Source organism: Schistocerca americana, chromosome 5, assembly GCF_021461395.2.
Source record: "Schistocerca americana isolate TAMUIC-IGC-003095 chromosome 5, iqSchAmer2.1, whole genome shotgun sequence".
NCBI classification, from domain to species: domain Eukaryota; kingdom Metazoa; phylum Arthropoda; class Insecta; order Orthoptera; family Acrididae; genus Schistocerca; species Schistocerca americana.
This window is the reverse complement of record NC_060123.1, coordinates 17,543,660-17,564,397: the sequence shown is the minus strand read 5'-3', so window position 1 is coordinate 17,564,397 and position 20,738 is coordinate 17,543,660. Positions and strand designations below refer to the sequence as shown.

At 43.6% G+C, this 20,738-nt stretch overlaps 1 protein-coding gene across 1 annotated transcript in view; it reads right to left on the bottom strand.

The window, feature by feature from the left end:
* LOC124615554 overlaps positions 1-20,738 on the bottom strand; it is a 196,943-nt gene that overhangs the window by 87,899 nt on the left and 88,306 nt on the right. The window contains exons 2-3 of the mRNA XM_047143530.1: positions 19,830-20,053; positions 1,997-2,141 (exon numbers count right to left, since the gene is read on the bottom strand). Of these exons, the coding sequence (XP_046999486.1) occupies positions 1,997-2,141; positions 19,830-20,053 (369 nt within the window). The remainder of the gene's footprint in view (positions 1-1,996; positions 2,142-19,829; positions 20,054-20,738) is intronic.

Below are 20,738 nucleotides of genomic sequence, written 5' to 3'. Positions count from 1 at the left end.
AAATTAATTGACTTAACTGTTTCTTTGGTTCAGGCAAGTACTTTCTATCAACTGTTAATTTTTATTCCTTCTTTAATTTCAGAATCTTCTTAACTGAAAGCTGAATGGTAAGGGAAAAATGCATTTCTGAACTCAAAAAGTAATAAAATAATAAACCCTGATTCTTTCACTTACAAATGGTATTGTAATTTCTCCTTCTTCTGAAATACTTTATGACTCATTTTGCTCTAAAAATTAAATTTATAAATGCAAAGAATTCTCATGTTTTTTCTGGAGCCAATCAATTAGACATCTACAGAAACCCGAAGTTCTTGCACTTTGTTAACTCCCAGTTTCAGCTTTGCTTCCTCGCTTACAGCTTCTCATACCTTCGGAGCCTCATGGTGTCCTCCGGCACATCCTTTCTTCTAGGGGTGTTAGTTCCAGATGGCATGTAGGAGAACATCTGTGAAATTTGGAAGTTAGAGGAAGAAGTGCTGCTCAAAGTAATGCTGTGAGGCTGGGTAGTGAGTGTTGCTTCGACGGCTTAGTCGGTAGAGCACCGTACTGTGAAATGGCGGAGGTCCTAGGTTCGAGTAGCGGTTCGGTATACAGTTTTAATCTGTCAGGAAGTTTCAGAGTCAGCGCACACTCTGCTGAATAATGAAATTCTTTGTTGAGGCGGCTAATCTTAGCTGTCAGTGGATGTTAGTTGCGCTGTCAGAGGTATCCTTCAATCACATTTACCTGTAAGATGATTTGTTACACATGCACATTAACTGCAGCGTTTCAAGTAATTAATGACTAACTAATTCGAGCAGGCTTCATTCTCAGAATAAACTATAAGAGGCAGTCAAATTAAAACCAAACGCATGCCAGAATGGGACCACAGAATGTTTCCATTAAAAAGTAACCATCACACACATTAAAGACATTTATGTCACTGAGATACGAGACGATCAATTCCTGTTTCATAGAACGCAGTTGACGGCTGACGGATTCACAACTGTACCCACTTATCCACTTCCTCGTCTGACTGAAACCGACGTTCATGGATGCCTTTCTTGAGGTCGCCAAAGCTGTGAAAACGAACACAGTGGCTGTACGCAGGATGATGAAATGCTTCCGGGCCAAATCGTTGAACCGTAGCCTTCGTCCGACTGGCAATATGGGGGCAAGCATTATCGCGCAGCAAGATGATCATTCCTGCAGCTGTTCACACAAGTTCTGCTAAGTTCACGATGACCTTCTTCTTCGACTGCAGGAGCCGTCCGCTCGTCGAGTTCCTCGAGCTTGACACCACAGTCAGTGTGCAGCACTACGAAGACACTTTACAGAAACTTCACCGTGCCACAAATTCAGGATGCCCAAGAAGGTTGTCGGCCGAAATAATTTTGTTGCTCGATGACACCTGTCCCAACTGCAAATCAGACAAAGGCCGCGCTTCAGCGATTTGGCTGCGAAACACTGCAACACCCTCCGTACAGCCCCGATCTTTCACCGCGTCATTTTCACACCTTTGGTGACCTGAGGAAAGACATGTGTGGACATTGATTTCAGTGGTACGGGGAAGCGTGAGTCGTGTGGAACCATCAGCGGCCTGCCGCGTTCTACCAACAAGGAATGGATCATCTCGTCTCCCGGTGGGATAAATGTCTCAACGCGTGTGGCGATTACTTTTAATGGAACGATTTCACGGTCCCTTTGTGGCGGTTGTTCGGTTTTCATTTATGTGACCCTCATATAAAGTGACTAGAGAGTACACTGTCCAAATATTGGTCAACGAAACACTCAATATCAAGCAGTATTCTGCATATTTCGTCGGACAAAATAAAGTTCCTTGCATGTCATCTGCATTGGATATTAGGAAGAGGTTGTGTCGCAGAGCAGCAATCACAAAACATGGGCAGATGCAAACAGAAAGCGCAGCAGCAGTACGGCTACACTGAAAGAAGTGGAGAGCGCGAGCTGTACATACGGAGGCGGGCGCTAGGCGCCGAGCTGAGCTGAGCATTACTTTTGTCCTTGAAGGCGGTGATGACGAGCCGGAAGCCGTTGGAGTCGGTGCCCCAGCCGTCGGTCACGTACTTGAGCGTGACGAAGTTGGTGCGCGTGTAGATGGCGCCCACGGTCGACTCCGTGTTGCGGCACGTCAGGTCCGACTGCAACAGGAGGGAGGCAGGGCGGCAGCGCCCGGTCACAGCCGTTGTCAGACGGGGACGCCGCCGCCGCCGCGCGCGCCCGCGCTCAGCTCGGAATCCGCTCACACATCACAGTGGTCATATGGAGGGTTGTCATCATAACTCAACTCAGCTGTACTTTACGCTCACCACACCAAATTTTTCCCCAACTTAGTAGAGCACACTGGACGCTTTGAAGCGCTACAGATTGTGTAGAAGACCCAGGCGGTCATCTGACCCAGCATCCCTCACGTAATTTATGGCAGTAACGTGTAGTGGAAGTGCCAGTCGGTTGTACGCTGAGGTGACAAAAATCATGGGATAGCTCCTAAAATCGTGTCGGACCTCCTTTTGGCCGGAGTAGAGCAGCAACTCGACGTGGGATGAGTTTAACGAGTCACTGGAAGTCTTTTGTAAAAATACTGCGTCGTGCTGCCTCTATAGCCGTCCGTAATTGCAAAAGTGTTGCCGGTGCAGGAGTGTGTGTGACCTCTCCGCTATGTCCCATAAATGTTCGACGAGATTCACGTCGGACGATATGGGTGACCAAATCATTCCCTCGAATTACCCAGAATGTTCCTCAAATCAAACGTGGACAACTGTGGCCGAATGACAAGGTACATCGGCATCCATAAAAATTGCGTCGTTTTTTGGGACAATAAGTTCTCGAATGGCTGCAAATGGTCTCCAAGTAGCCGAACATAACCATTTCCCCTTAACAATCGGTTCAGATCGAACAGAGGACCAAATCAATTCCATGTAAACACTGCCCACACCATTATGCAGCGACCACCATCTTGCATAGTGCCTTGTTGACGTCTTGGATCCATGGCTTCGTGGGGTCTGCACCACACTCGAGCCGGCCGCGGTGGCCGTGCGGTTCTGGCGCTGCAGTCCGGAACCGCGGGACTGCTGCGGTCGCAGGTTCGAATCCTGCCTCGGGCACGGATGTGTGTGATGTCCTTAGGTTAGTTAGTTTTAAGTAGTTCTAAATTCTAGGGGACTTATGACCTAAGATGTTGAGTCCCATAGTGCTCAGAGCCATTTGAACCAACCACACACGAACTCTGCCTGAAATTGGGTTTCATCTGACGAGGTCAAAGTCTTACAGTCATCTGGGGTCCAAACGATGTGGTCAGAAGCCAAGGAGAGGCGCTGTAGGCGATGACGTGCTGTTAGCAAACTCACTCGCGTCCGTCTTCTGCTGCTACAGCCATTGAACGACAGATTTCGCCACATTGTTCTAACCGATAGGTTCATCGTACGTCTCACATTGATTTCTGTGGTTGTTTCACACAGTGTTGGTTGTCTGTCACCAGTCACAATCCTATGCAAACGAGCCTGCTCTCAGTGGTCTAGCGAAGGCCATCAGCTACAGCGTGATGCCTGAAATTTGGTATTCTAGGCACAGTATAGAATCCGTAACGATTTCCGAGGAATGTCCAGTTGGCCTAGATCTTACTACCACTCCACATTCAAAGACTTTTAACTCCCGTCGTGCGGCCATAATCAGGTCGGGAAGCTTTTCACACAAATCACCCGAGTACAGGTGACAGCTCCGCCAACGCACTGCTCTTTTATACCTTGTGTACGCGATACTACCGTCATCTGTAGATGCAGATATTGCTATCCTATGACATTTGTCACCTCAGTGTATGCAATCGGCGTGGTAAGATGGATCGACATGGAGATATGCTGCATGGCACAAAGTAGGAATGCCGTTAGTTACTCAGTTAATTAGTTACATGTTACATGTATCATTTCAATGATCATTTTATCTAAATGACGTGAAACAAGCCAGTATACACGATAAGTGTACAGTAGTGGAACTACATTTAAAACCAGTATATAACAGAAGGGGCTGTCGAGCAGAATTAATATTAGATTAGATTTAAAATTTGCTTTCATAACTGTCAGGCAGCAGACATTTTATGTTGAAAGGGTACAGTACCGCCCGACATTGAAAATAGGTGGAATATTTAAGAGTAGTTTGAAATAATAATTTCTCTATTTCAGGAGCTTTGTGGGGAGAATTAAATGTCAGGCAGGTAATACTAATGGGATTGTAGTAATCTTCGGAAGTGACCAACGGTCACAATGAGACCACATGTAGCAATAAGTTGAAATACCTCCGTGTGCTTAAGTTAAGCTGAATTACTAGCGTGTGTACAATAAGTTGAAATATTTAAGAAATAGCGTGTGTACCATAAGTTGAAATATTTAAGAAATGGCGTGTGCAGGACTTGAAATTAGAGACGAGTACTTCCACGTGGTGAGTACTGTGTGAGTCTCAAACTGTGTATGAGACAAAAGATAAAGAGAAGTACTCGTCCATGGTATCAGTTGAGGACTCGAGTGTGTGATGAATACGTTCTTAATATTACTTTGCGTGATATGATTCCGTGTGACGCTAGATTCAAACTCTGAGAGAGAAGCAAGGTGAGTCGACCGTCTATCCAGCAACGCCACTTCGCTTGCATTGCACAGGAAGACGTGCATATATCTCCGGAGTTCATAGTAGGAAAGTAGAATTACGAAGTGGGGCAGTGTCGTGTGAAACTGGGATAAATATTAATTGAAGTGGGAAAGCTGAAGGTGATAATGTTGTGACTATTCTCTGTGTAGTATTTCATATTGTAGTGTGGTGTATGTCATGTAATTTGAGTATGTGTGGTTTGCATGGGAGAGTAGCAAGGTAGTTGCAAAAGATTAGTGGGTTATGCTTGTTCCTTCTGTACTGCTCGGTCTGGAGGATAGTTTCGTGATGATGATTGTGAGAGTCGAAGTGTGAGAAATAATAAAAGATCCACCATCCTATCCAGAAAGTGCACTGTGGCGTTAAATAATTACGAGAGCATAATATAGAGATTCACGAATGTACAGCCATGCCCACTGGGCGGAATTTCTCATGTGTTATTGTTGTAGGTTATAGAATTTGTGTGTTTAGGTTAGAGAATTTATCGGAATAAATAAGATAGTGAAAAGAAAAAGATTGGTGGACTTTTCCTTCGAATTGTATGTTGTCATAACGTCCCGAATTTATAATGTGTGCGCCATTCATATTCAGTGCGGTGGCCACATGTTGACAAAAGCCATTAAATAAAAAAAAAAGGAAGAAAATGTGGTATTGCCAGTGCGTAGTGTACAGTCAGAGTTCTGTGAATTACTGATAGTCAGATGGGTGTTTCCGTTGTGTATTAATCATATAGGAGGATAACTTGTAACTTAAGTGTGACTACTAGAGTTCATGTTACTCGATAAATAAGAATGAATCCACTTGCTTGGCAGACCAGTCATCTTGCAGGTCTGACTGCTTGATGCCACAGTATGAGCAAGGCATGTGGGTCCCTCTCGTAATTTCAACCCTGCCAGGATATTTTGCCAGGATATTTTGCCAGGATATTCTGCCAGGATATTTTGATGTTAGAGTTTGCTGTTTAGATTTTTTAAATTTTTTGATGGAATATATTGTGATAGCGCTAAGAAGTAAAATTTTTTTTGTTTGCAATTTCTTTCTGGATTGGTGAGGATCTTTTATTTTTTTATGTAATTAATTGCTATATCGTCCAAGGCTGGAAGATAGTTGCATAATTTTTTTTGCATACTGTCCGTAGTAACTAGGTCACAGTTGAAAAGTGTAGTCACCCTGGAGAACAGTGATTCTGGGGTGAACGTAGCAGTGCGGCAGGAAGTAGCTGTCGACCATGGGCTAATGAGCGGGAACGGCAAACACTCGGAAGGGGCTGAATTGTTCAGTGGACCGCGGCTAGGTGATCCTTTGAGCGGCGGGCTTTGTCCACAAACGGGGGCTTTTCCCGACGACGCGGGCCAGCCGGGACTAGGTCAGGTATGCAGTGAAAGTGCAGCTACCCTTAGCGAAGCGACAGTTTCTCAGGCGAACAATGTGAGCGCACCGAAAGTAGCAAATGACAATGTGCTACTGCAGTGTTTACAGAGGATGGATAGAGATAATAAGGAAAGATTGGAAGCAATGGATAAAAATAATAAGGAAAGATTGGAAGCAATGGATAAGGGAAATAAAGAGGCAATGAGGAAGCTACTCTCAGTTATCGATGAGCGTCTGTTCGCAGTTAGTAATCGGTTAGACGAGGGGGAGAAGAATCTGGGTGCGTTGAAGCACGTATGTGATGCCGTGAAAGAAAAAGCCAATAATTTGGAGGTACGAATAATTGCAATAGAGAGGGATTTCACAGAACGTAGGGACGTGTTGCCAGATGAGCGAATCAGAGAGGTAGTGGAGGACTTACTTGCAGATAAACAAGGGACATTAGACAGCGTGGAAGCTCAAGTCACCTGGCAGGAAGTGGCGCTAAATAAATACAGGGATGAAGTTGCAGAGGTAGTGATCAGAATGAATACAATTAGTGCAGATGTAGAAAAGGTCAGTATAAGAGGCGAGACAGGCTCTGACAGTATGCAGCGAGAGGTTTATGCCGAGCTGAAAGAAATACAATCACTATTACAGTTTAAAGAGGCACAATTAGAAATAAATAGGAAACATAGGGAAGAACTAGCACAGTTGCAATTAGCATACAGTAGCGGAGGTGACACACCAATAGGTAGATTGCAGAGGGAGAGTGAGATCAATTCAGAAAAAGAAAATAGGCAGAAAGAGGAAGACGAACTGAGAGAGTTAGAAGAACAGTTGTGTCGGCTAAAACAGGTGGCAAACCCAACTGGGTATAGCCCAAGGTCAGAAAACATAAATTCGGAAGAAGAATGTAGGAGGCACTTCATGTCGGTACAAAGGTTCACTTGTTTTCCGGATCCTGATAACTACCAACATCCATGTCGGTGGCTGTCTCAATTTCAAGATTCACTACCTGCATCGTGGGGACCGCTCCTCAAAATGAAGTTTGTGTGTAACCATTTGAGGGATGAGGCTAGAGCAAAAATGCAGGAAGCTATTAAAGACTGTAGTAGCTACAAAATATTTTGTGACAAGTTTTTAAATAACTTCTGGCCGAAAAGTAAGCAGGACCAGGTTAAGCAAAGCATATTGATGATGCCAAATTGTAACGACGGTAGTATAAGAGACTGCTATAAGGAAATGCTGAGACGAAATACACTCCTGGAAATTGAAATAAGAACACCGTGAATTCATTGTCCCAGGAAGGGGAAACTTTATTGACACATTCCTGGGGTCAGATACATCACATGATCACACTGACAGAACCACAGGCACATAGACGCAGGCAACAGAGCATGCACAATGTCGGCACTAGTACAGTGTATATCCACCTTTCGCAGCAATGCAGGCTGCTATTCTCCCATGGAGACGATCGTAGAGATGCTGGATGTAGTCCTGTGGAATGGCTTGCCATGCCATTTCCACCTGGCGCCTCAGTTGGACCAGCGTTCGTGCTGGACGTGCAGACCGCATGAGACGACGCTTCATCCAGTGCCAAACATGCTCAATGGGGGACAGATCCGGAGATCTTGCTGGCCAGGGTAGTTGACTTACACCTTCTAGAGCACGTTGGGTGGCACGGGATACATGCGGACGTGCATTGTCCTGTTGGAACGGCAAGTTCCCTTGCCGGTCTAGGAATGGTAGAACGATGGGTTCGATGACGGTTTGGATGTACCGTGAACTATTCAGTGTCCCCTCGACGATCACCAGTGGTGTACGGCCAGTGTAGGAGATCGCTCCCCACACCATGATGCCGGGTGTTGGCCCTGTGTGCCTCGGTCGTATGCAGTCCTGATTGTGGCGCTCACCTGCACGGAGCCAAACACCCATACGACCATCATTGGCACCAAGGCAGAAGCGACTCTCATCGCTGAAGACGACACGTCTCCATTCGTCCCTCCATTCACGCCTGTCGCGACACCACTGGAGGCGGGCTGCACGATGTTGGGGCGTGAGCGGAAGACGGCCTAACGGTGTGCGGGACCGTAGCCCAGCTTCATGGAGACGGTTGCGAATGGTCCTCGCCGATACCCCAGGAGCAACAGTGTCCCTAATTTGCTGGGAAGTGGCGGTGCGGTCCCCTACGGCACTGCGTAGGATCCTACGGTCTTGGCGTGCATCCGTGCGTCGCTGCGGTCCGGTCACAGGTCGACAGGCACGTGCACCTTCCGCCGACCACTGGCGACAACATCGATGTACTGTGGAGACCTCACGCCCCACGTGTTGAGCAATTCGGCGGTACGTCCACCCGGCCTCCCGCATGCCCACTATACGCCCTCGCTCAAAGTCCGTCAACTGCACATACGGTTCACGTCCACGCTGTCGCGGCATGCTACCAGTGTTAAAGACTGCGATGGAGCTCCGTATGCCACGGCAAACTGGCTGACACTGACGGCGGCGGTGCACAAATGCTGCGCAGCTAGCGCCATTCGACGGCCAACACCGCGGTTCCTGGTGTGTCCGCTGTGCCGTGCGTGTGATCATTGCTTGTACAGCCCTCTCGCAGTGTCCGGGGCAAGTATGGTGGGTCTGACACACCGGTGTCAATGTGTTCTTTTTTCCATTTCCAGGAGTGTAGATATTTGGATGTGCCATACGAACCTGTGGGAGTCATTAGGATCTGTATAACGAAGTTGCCAGTGAGATTGCGCAGAGATATAGCGATAGCAGACAGAGGCTTAGACGACTCCGCGTCATCTCAGCACTTGTTACAGGAACTGGGTAATGAGAGCAACATCGTGAACGGAGACACGACTCATAGGTCAGACAGAGTCGAGGATAGGAACGGCAGAAACTATCAGAATGACAGGAGAGCATGGAATCAGAGGAATGACGGGAATGGAAGATGGCGAGGAAATAGGGGGCAAAATTCATGGGAATATCGACCGTCAAACCGGGAAAATAGAAGATGGGACAGAAATGGAAGAAGAAGGGAAAATCAAAATGATGGGTGAAGAGAGGATAGGCAGTCATTGCGTTCACGACAGGACAATCATTGTCACAATTGAGACGATCAAGGGAAAACAATCGTGTGGGCTTCGTCACATTTCTAACATCAAATTATGGAAAAGTTAAGGATAGATCGAAAGTAGGCAAGTTATGGTAGATAGTCAGTGTATTTATTTGTGGTGTGTAACGTTGTGCAGGGGCAAATCGAACATAAGAATTTTCAGGCGGGATGTCAGGAAGTATGATGGAATAGACTGGTCGAATGAGTCATGAACAGGAGTCGACAGAGTGGTGTATGTACGTATTTTTTGTCATATGAATAAGGATCAAGCAGAAACGACGTGACAATTAGCGAGTGGATAAAGATGGTAGATGGAGAGAGAAGCGACGTGATAAATAATTGGGGATAAAGGTGATATTTAAGGAGAGAAGCGATGTGAAGCAGTGTGATTAATAAAGAGAGATTCGACGTGATGAAACAGTGGTAAATAAAGGTGAGTAGAACTAATAATGTGGAGATGTCTTAGAGGTATGTTACAGAGAGGCCTGTGTATGCTGCAATCGAGATTGATGCGAATGGCAAAGGAAGACCAGGAAATGATGCAGTAATCGACGGACGGGGAGCCGAAATACGAATGAAGAGATGAGGACAACTGCACAACGTGAGTATGAGATCCAGATGGTGAACGTTGTGGAATACTGACGTAAGATGTAATATAAGGGTAAATCTAATTCTTATCATAACATTTGCTATATAAAAAAAATAATTTTTGTTGTTGTTGTTGTTGAAGCCTGGTACCAGTATAACTAATCAAAACAGTACCAAGAATGTGTACAGTTATTTTGCAGGATGAATAATTTGTGTATTTTTTGTTCTTAGATGAAATGTCGCAATTCTAAGTTGATATTTAGCAGGATGAATAATCGGTAAAGTGAATGCAGAGGTAAGCCGATGGAGAGAGGTGCCAGAGTGAAAGGACGAATTCGGAGACTGGAAAGCTATCTCCGAAACAGCTTCATGTGTTATGTGGTTGAGTATAAGGGAGCAAAGGTATGGTGTGTTGTCGTGAGTGTGGTGGTGTTAAGGTTAGCTGACTTCTAGACCTATTCTGTTAGTGTATTAATGGATTGAATGAGAAGGAAAATGTGATGTCTGGTGAGTGATAGTCGTAGAGTAGCGTGATCAATGCGCACACTCCTGTAAAGGGGATGCTACCGATCCGTAACTAAAACATTATTGTGTCATTGTTTGATTTGGATGAACCTCGATGGCAGGTCGGGATCTGACATCATGTGGATGGTTCATACATGTCCTAGAAATGTTGTTATATATAATAAAAAGGTAAAATATATAAAGAGATATTAATTTCAGTCTGTCACAAGCACAAAGGTGCGTTGTATATTGTAGTTTTAGGATCAACAGTTTCTAATATTTTCACTGTGATAGGATTAAAGTAGTCTACTATTTGATATTGTAATTATGAGCTGTATAGATTGTTTTTTATTCCTTTTTTTTAACACTTTCATGTTCTGAATGAGGGACGACAGGTACAATCAATAGCACAAGTGTGGGCTGTATATAGAAAAGAGATAAATGTTGATGTTGTATGTGTAGAAAACTAGGATGTATAATTTTATGTTTTTTAGAACAAAGATTCTTTTATTACCAATGTATCTAATAGATCATACATGTAATCAATGAGTATTTAAATACTGTAAGAATATCCTTTTGTCTGTAATGTTGCGAGATGCACGGAAGGGTCTGACTGGGTGTCGTAACGCCCATACCGCTAGCGGGGCGAAGCTGACGTCGCCATGGGAGAGGTGACAAAGCCGCGGCACTCCCCACTCCACTGCCAGTCGGGGTACACTCCACGCACCCGCTACAGCAGGTCAACGGCCTGGGGCGACACGCACGTACCACTGACCATTCGTAAGTTCTGCCACCCTTACGACTGGGGAAAGTATAACGCGGAGGCAACAGTGGGTGGTTTCTTCTGCTCAACGGCGGAGCGACGGCAGAATGAACGACGCGTGGCAGAGGCCGGCGGGCATTTTTTACCAGCAACTATTAACTAGTACAGGACTGTGGAGCCGTGAAACAAGATGACTGCTCGTATGTCTCCATAAGGTGGTAAGTGAAGGACTGGTGTTCCCACGTTGTGAGTGGTGGAAAAGATTTTGTTGTTTTGTTTTGTCTTGTCCACTGAACGGTGGGATCCATAAACCTTTGGCAGTGACTGGTTAACTGTGCTTTGTGATTTGCATGTGGGACGCTTGGTATCCTTAAACAGGACAGTTGTCGTATGGTGACTAATTATTGTATGAACGCAAGAAACTAGAGTGGGGCATTGACATTTGAGTCTGTAGTAGGAGACATTTCTTGAATTGGTGCGGGAATAAGTGCTGTCTGTTGGAACTTACGACTTTTAATTACACCATGAACTGAAAGGACAGAACCGTGAGTAATAGTAGTTGTAGGGCCATTTCTGGACGACCAGATTCGTGTGGATGGTACGCTGAAAGTGACTATGACATTTGTGTTTAATGTGAGATTCAGTTTACTGTTCAGTGCATGTTCAAAATGCCGATTTGAGTGACTTAAAGACTTTCGTCCGGGTAACCATGGGAGAGCTTTGACACCGAGACAGGGTTTCTGGGGAACCTGTCAGCAACTTTTTTGGCCCCAAGAAAATCACAGAATGAAATGATTCCGTGTGACTCGCAAGATAGGGAATAATGTATTTGTACTTGTAATTGTGTACATTTGGTTAATATGTTTCATTCCTGAAGGGACAGCAAGTGTAATTGTATTTCATTAGCATTTGTGTTTAGAATAGTTAGTGTTTGTTTTTTGTTTGTTCTGGGTTATCAAGTTCATGTAGCATGTTTATTAGAATATTTGGTACAATGATGCTTTAATTATTAGCCAGTGGCGTAATACTAACGTAGCGGCTCTTGTTGCATTGGTCAGTAAGGTTGTCACAGGGGACAAGAGTTTGCATTGCATAACAAATATCGGAATTAACTGATGCATTTTGATGTCGTGGACAGTAATGGTCTTGTTGGTGTGTTGACTGAAGCCACTTATTTTCTTTATCACAGTGGTGATATTCCACATTAAAGTGTAACGAAGGCTAGTCGAAATGCAAGTTCTTGTCGTCTAAATGTGTAACAACAGAGAAATGAGCAGTATAGTAAGATACGAGAGCTACTGGTAGATTCAAGCACATATTGCTAAACTATTTACTGCGTGTATTGATCAAAGTTGATGGACAGACTGGCTCAGCAGCGGGTATTTGTACTGGTGGACATGGATAAGGTTAAATCCACAGTCGAGTAGTGGCGGCAATTGCTTAGGTGATGATAGTTAATGAGGTATGACATGATGCCTTAGATGAACTATATTACGTAACCAGTATGTAACTTGTGGTATATTTCATTGTTCTTCTTCTCAGTTTTATTTCTCTGTAGGTTTGATGCATATTTTAGAGTAATGGTATGGAGCCTGACATTCTTCATGTAACTAGTGTACGCATTGTTTTTCTTTTGTTGATTTTGTTTTGTATTTAGACTTTGCTGTGTAAAGGGTTTTACCCCGCAATTCATGAATGTCAGTTACTTGCTCTGTGTTTGAACGGTGACCTATTTAAAATTTCATGAGTACAATTAGTATTTTTTATTTGTTTTAGAATTATTGAAGTTTGGATTACTCCTAAAAATAACGGAGATCCCGGTAACTAAGCCAATTTTTACCTCAACATTATTTTTTATTTGTATGATGTAATGTTTTATTTGTCATGTGGATTATTGTAAATTTGTATGTGTACGTTACTCCAGATTGTGGAGAGTACAATAATGCAGCAACTTTGTCAATAATTTGGTAAAGTAACAGCATTTGGTCGTCTATTTGAGGTCACCAGGGGCTAAGGTCTCCACCTGGTTATTTTGATGACTTGCTACGTTTGTTCTAATACGGCGTTCTTAAAAAAATTTTCGGAACTACCCTCGCATTGCAAGGATAGTACCATGCCATTTTTTTCTGCATGGGTAGCCGGTGGTGAAAGGGTACAGTACCGCCCGACATTGAAAATAGGTACAACATACTTCATTATTCTTGTCAGAACAACCCTTTTTTTTTTGTAAAATAACTCAATTTCAATTAATACAGCGAAGCTGTATATCAGTGTGGGAAAGAATGACAATTTATTTATTTAATTGATCACGTGTGCACTCCCACAAAGTAAATCCCTACATCCAGTTTGGTGAGATCTCTGAAATGAATGAATGTATGGTCGTCTGCTAACCGCAGATAGTGAATGTGAATATATGATCATCTTTGAGACGATCCTTTGGCCACCTTTGGTGGGACCAAAGAGATGAAATTTACCTGAGCTCTGAGCGCCTGAAATGTGGCTGACCAATAGAGTAGCAAGGTGCTCCCCCACTTCAGCAGAGGTACGAGAAGACCTCGAGAACGGCCATGTTTAAGCACTCTGCCGCTGGATCTTGTGCTGTTAAGACCTGTTTTAGTTGTGCTCCGTAATGACAATAGAGTGGAGACATGGTATGCATGTGGAATATTTAAGAGTGGTTTGAAATAATAATTTCTCTATTTCAGGAGCTTTTGTGGGGAGAATTAAATGTCAGGCAGGTAATATTAATGGGATTGTAGTAATCTTCGGAAGTGACCAACGGTCACAATGAAACCACATGTAGCAATAAGTTGAAATACCTCTGTGAGCTTAAGTTAAGCTGAATTACTAGCGTGTGTACAATAAGTTGAAATACTTAAGAAATAGCGTGTGTACCATATGTTGAAATATTTAAGAAATGGTGTGTGCAGGACTTGATATTAGAGACGAGTACTTCCACGTGGTGAGTACTCTGTGAGTCTCAAACTGTGTATGAGACAAAAGATAAAGAGAAGTACTCGTCCATGGTATCAGTTGAGGACTCGCATGTGTGATGAATAAGTTCTTAATATTACTTTGCGTGATATGATTCCGTGTGACGCTAGATTCAAACTCAGAGAGACAAGCAAGGTGAGTCGACCGTCTATCCAGCAACGCCACTTGGCTTGCATTGCACAGGAAGACGTGCATATATCTCCAGAGTTCATAGTAGGAAAGTAGAATTACGAAGTGGGGCAGTGTCGTGTGAAACTGGGATAAATATTAATTGAAGTGGGAAAACTGAAAGTGATAATGTTGTGACTATTCTCTGTGTAGTATTTCATATTGTAGTGTGGTGTATGTCACGTAATTTGAGTATGTGTGGTTTGCATGGGAGAGTAGCAAGGTAGTTGCAAAAGATTAGTGGGTTATGCTTGTTCCTTCTGTACTGCTCGGTCTGGAGGATAGTTTCGTATGATGATTGTGAGAGTCGAAGTGTGAGAAATAATAAAAGATCCACCATCCTATCCAGAAAGTGCACTGTAGTGTTAAATAATTACGAGAGCATAATATAGAGATTCACCAATGTAAAGCCATGCTCACTGGGCGGAATTTCTCATGTGTTATTGTTGTAGGTTATAGAATTTGTGTGTTTAGGTTAGAGAATTTATCGGAATAAATAAGATAGTGAAAAGAAAAAGATTGGTGGACTTTTCCTTCGAATTGTATGTTGTCATAACGTCCCGAATTTATAATGTGTGCGCCATTCATATTCAGTGCGGTGGCCACGTGTTGACAAAAGCCGTTAAACAAAAAAAAAAAAGAAAGAAAATATGGTGTTGCCAGTGCATAGTGTGCAGTCAGAGTTCTGTAAATTACTGATAGTCAGATGCGTGTTTCCGTTGCGTATTAATCATATAGGAGGATAACTTGTAACTGAAGTGTGAGTACTACAGTTCATGTTACTCGATAAATAAGAATGAATCCACTCGCTTGGCAGACCAGTCATCTTGCAGGTCGGACTGCTTGATGCCACAGTATGAGCAAGGCATGTGGGTGCCTCTCAATGTTGCTGGGCAAATGATCAAAGATCTTGTGGAAATCCTTTCTGTGCCACTGACAGGTTTAATAATGGGTTATCATCGGTTATTTTTCCATCTTTTGTTGCAGATATGGACCATATTATTTTTCTTAAATTTTGATGGATAATTTATGACAGGTTTCTTAAGGGAATATTGAAAGTGGTCCGAAACAGTCTCAAAAGCTTGTAAGGGTGCTGCGGAGGAGAGGGGAGGCGCTTGTGCTGAAAAATAATTATTGAGGAAAAAATTTGATGTACTGTGCCATTTGCGGGTGATTTACCACAGAAGTTAGCCAATCAGGTCATAACGCGACCTGAAATCCGCAAAGCATCTCAAAGGAGAATACTGCTACGGCAGGAAGCTGTTGTGTTGGTCCCAAGAAGAAACCAGAAAGACAACGGCTAGGTCTGAAATATATATATATATATATATCGTCTTTATGCCCTGGCGGAATGTATGTAAACTATCGTGCGAATTCCGATTTCCCTATTCAACGGATTGTTAACAACAATTCCACAGCAACAGAACATGAATTTCCGACATTGGGATAGTTATTTGAATTATTTTGATAATTGTGTTACGGAGTTCCCCAGGGTAGTGTTCACAAGTAGAGCACATATGTATTACAAGATTAAAATAACTCGTCTGTTGTCAAATACTAATTGGGTTTCGAAACTTCATTGTTTGGGATTAGTGTTCTGTGGAAACTTAAAGTAGTAAAGGAGTTTTGCTATTTGGGGAGCAAAACAACTGATGATGGTCGAAGTAGAGAGGATATAAAATGTAGACTGGCAATGGCAAGGAAGGCGTTTCTGAAGAAGAGAAATTTGTTAACATCGAGTATAGATTTAAGTGTCAGGAAGTCGTTTCTGAAAGTATTTGTGTGGAGTGTAGCCATGTATGGAAGTGAAACATGGACGATAACTAGTTTGGACAAGAAGAAAATAGAAGCTTTCGAAATGTGGTGCTACAGAAGAATGCTGAAGATTAGATGGGTAGATCACATAACTAATGAGGAGGCATTGAATAGAATTCTGGAGAAGAGGAGTTTGTGGCACAACTTGACAAGAAGAAGGGACCGGTTGGTAGGATTTGTTCTGAGGCATCAAGGGATCACAAATTTAGCATTGGAGGGCAGCGTGGAGGGTAAAAATCGTAGAGGGAGACCAAGAGATGAATACACTAAGCAGATTCAGAAGGATGTAGGTTGCACTAAGTACTGGGAGATGAAGAAGCTTGCACAGGATAGAGTAGCATGGAGAGCTGCATCAAACCAGTCTCAGGACTGAAGACAACAACAACAACATTCTGTGGAAATAAAATGTGTATGGAGTATACATCAGAGATGAAGGCCTGGAAGCATTTGAAATGTTGCATGCCGAAATGATGTGTTTTGTCTGCGATACTCGTACTACGATCACGTGCCTGTTGCTACAAATCAATATTGTCGCCTGAACAGGACAGATCAATCACTAGTAGCAGATCGAGCGCTAGGACCGGGAGACCACCAAATTTGTTTCTCTGACACTGTGGTATTAGCAAGACCTATTGATTACTACTCTAGATCGTGCAGAGAGGCCATACAAATTCACAAGCACAAAAATAATTTCAACAGAAAACAAAAAGGATTGAAACTGGCCTAGTGCTAAATAAAACAAACAACGCCAACACTTTTACTCTACTAGTTCCACAACATACATCGGTACGACTCCGCGATATTAGGCAGTAGTCTGATGACGTCACGGACCGACCGTTTCATGGATACATATAAACAGTTCGGCTCCATGAACTTGTTTTGAGTCTGCAACAGCTTTCCTGAATAATCAAAGCATTTGATGATGTCTCCAGTAGAGGAAGACGAAACGTTAGGCAGAGCATTATGGACCACGACCTTATACCCATAAATAAAATGTCAGCGATATCACAAACACCAGCCGTGAAATCCTACATTGTACGATTTAGTTCTGGGCTGGCCGTCTCCCGTGCACCCTCAACCAGATACGGTGAATGTTGTGCCTTCACTGTGCATGACCCGCGACGCCACCAGCGGTCTAGTGTAGACCGGACGGCAGTGGCAGACGACAGGTAGGGCGCCGTACGAAGCCAGCAGCCGGTAGCGAAGCGCCTCCACTCATCCTCGACTCCAACAGTACTGAACTGCGGCTAGGAGTTCTGTACTACTCTCGTCTAGTTTACTAACATTAAATCGTGAGAGATGCGTTCTTGAACTAGTTGGGCTTGACATTACTGACTGCTAGATTTTCTTTATAGCACACGAATTTTCTCAAAAGCAATTTACCATACGAAATTTCTTCCCTTAGGTGTCACTTGATTCTGGCCTTGTGAAAGTCCCTTCTGGTATGGTCATGTCCTCTTCGATTCGCTAACTTCTAGCGGAATTTTTGACGCATTTTTTCTGCCGTGCCACACTCGTTCACCACAGACCGACGTTTCTGATGTCCCGGTAGGCGGCCTGGAGTTCTAACAGATATACTACAACGTCAGTCGACAAACGATTAACAAGTTGTTTCCAGAAAGACCTCTTGTGGTAGCAGTGCCTTTACCACTTTTCCTGTTAACTTGCGCTGTGCGCTGAAACCTACACAATCTCTACAGCAGTAGCATGAATCATATCACATTTAAATGAGTCACTTGCATATTAAATGGCTTCATCTCTATGGTTATCAGCACATACACACTTTCTTGTCGTGGGAGTATAGAATTGCTGCTAACGTGAGGTACAAGAAGAATAAGTACAAGGAAAAACAAATCAGGAAAGTCATCAACGGAAAACCGATACAACAGCAAATACAAGCTTTGCATAGTATGTAATAAAGCATCCACGAATAATTTAGCTCTGCAAGGGTACACAGGGAGAAAAAATGGGACAGAGAGACACTGAAACATGTGACACTTATATCCGAGGATGCTGCATGTAACAGGTATGCGGATAAAATATTATTGAATAAGACATTAAGAGATACATGACGTGGTTCAGGAATTGAAAAACTAATGACTTGACAGTAATAGCATGTGTGTCATCGACAAGAAGACTTGGGGATTGGACCAAATAACCAGAGAAACAGAATTAAAAACATGGTGGAAGTTAGCAATACAAATGCAGCGATTTTATGGAAGAAGTCTTATTTACTAGCAGCGAGGCTCATATAACCGCCAGCACACTGTATCCAATAACAAACGTAGGCACGGACAGGTATGTGGAATCAAGCATCTTTCTGTTCACGAAGTACTGAAAACCAAGATAGGTCCCCATGAGACTGCTCCTTCTACCTTCCGTGTGTATCGATCGACAAAAAGACTTTCGACAAGGATCCTCTCCATGATGCTGAATTGCAGGCGAACTGCCCCTGAGCATCCATTTTTTATTTATCAACTGAAGTTAGGCGCTGCCAAGGGCGTAACGAAAGGAGGAAGAAAGCTCGAATCAGAGAAGGTTACGGAAAGAACTCCACCGTGTCGTTTCAAAGGAAAGGTCACAGTAATCACCTAAAGAGATTTAAAGAAATCACTGGAAACCTAATCCGGATGCCCAGAGGCATCCCTCAACGCACAGTGGTTGCCCATAGACAATCATGCTATCTGCTCAGGATTCTAAAGTAGCTCTTCTGTTTGTCCTTGAACGTTTCTGTTCGGGTTCATAAACATCTTTCTTCAGGTATTTGCCGGTTATAATTTTTCAGCATTTCTGTTACATTCTTGTTCCATACAAGTAAACAGTGGATATTCGGACTGACCATCCTCTTAGTCCCACAAGGTATTAATGTGTAGCGCTTCAGCAGAAGAAATGTAATGTCTTTAGTAAATTAAGTCAAGTTACACGGAATGGTAACAGTGAATGGAAGCCAGCCATTTGTTTTACCACCTGAATTATACATGATCGCTCCGTTTCACGTCATACGATACACATAGTATGTCCCAGTTCTTTTAGGACTGCTTGTGCGAAATTCCAAGCTGAAATGCTATCTCATGACGAGATGCCACTTACGAACCCTGAAGTTCGAAGAGCAGCCGTGTAGAAGCAGGCACCCAGGCCGCGAATGTAACAAGCAGTACGTGTCTGACACTCATCGGAAAATGGCGGTGGAGTTGCGAGGTAACATCAAGTATTGTGTTAAATTTTGGGTTTGTGGGCAAGAATTCGACCCGAGTAGCAAGAGGAAGGTACACGGTCGCTTCTCCACAGCGCCGCAGCAGCCCACAAGACGAAGCCTGTGCTTGTCCAGTAAATGGATCACACTCCTGGATCACCCGCCGTATTCGCTGGATGTGGCCGCAGCCGCCTTTTGATTGTTCACGAAATTGAAGTTTGTCAGTGGAAGGACACCATTACGTTGCAATTAACGATATCCAAGAAGACTGTATTGCAGTACTAAATGTTGCTCCAAGAAAGAACTATAATGACTATTTCAAAACACTTTTAAAATGATTTTAGCTGCTTATTGATTCTGGGGGAGAGTACTGCGAATGAATACATTGATTTTTCGAACATAATACATAATTTTTATTTTTCAGAGCCACAATCCTAACGGATCTGAGACACATTATGTATTACTATTGACAGTTACCTTTCCCTACATAAAGAGTTACTTTGAAATTCTAGCTTCAGGATGATATTTTCTCGAGATCTAACTCCATTCTGAAGGACAACATATCCATGTAGATAAACACGTCAACTGCAGTCTGACTTGAGCACAAGTTCGGTATAAACTAACTCGCCGCTACTGTCTGGTATGACGTCATGTTTTACCACTTCCCGGGCGTGATCGCCCGCAGGTGGGGCCGAACCCACCTTGTAGCTGCCGACGGCGTGGGCGCCGTCGTAGATGAAGAGGTGGTCGTTGCAGTCGAGCTGCAGCAGGTCGAAGCGCAGCATGAACCGCTGCAGGATGGAGTGCGTCTGGAACGTGATGACGCAGTCCAGGTTGCGCTCGTTCTGCGACTGCAGCACCGCGCCGTCGATCTTGCGGTACAGCTGCTGCAGGAAGTGGTTCTTGCACAGCTGCTGCATGTGGTCTGCGAACAGGAAGGGGCCGCCTGTCACTGGTGCTGTGAACTTGGAAACAAAGAATATTAAAGCTCAACATCCCGTCCACGACAGGATCATTAGTGGCAGAGTACAAGCCGTGACTGGAAGACCAGGAAATACGTCACCCGAAGTGTTAAGGAAGGAGCGTCCCTCCATTAGTATGAAGTAATATTCGGAAACAAAGGATAACTACTCTCTGAATGGTATTATTGTGATTCGCCCTTTCGTCTCCCTAACACGAGTTCAATACGTAAACAACTATCTGAGAACTCGGTGAATTGTAAAGAATCAGCCTTAATAAATTAATAATCTCAAGAAGCAACATTAGATGAAGGGAGATTGCTGCCAAAAATAAACTGTTTAAACACATTTTAAAACTCCCTATGACTATGACAGTACCTATCACGTGTTGCACAGTGTGGAGCATATGTACTTCAAAAACATCCGATTAAATTCACGTGCGTTACCCATGCTTTCACGACAAAGTGGCAACATATGGCAGAAACAGCTATCGTCAAGAATCGGCCAAACAGGCTGGGTCATTGAATGTATCAAGTCAACTACTCCATACCGAAAGATAATTTTGAATAAGAGAATCTGATAGTCGGAAAAGAATATGTATTATACGCCTTTAATCCTTTTTTAGACGATGCCTTACTATGTTATGAAAAG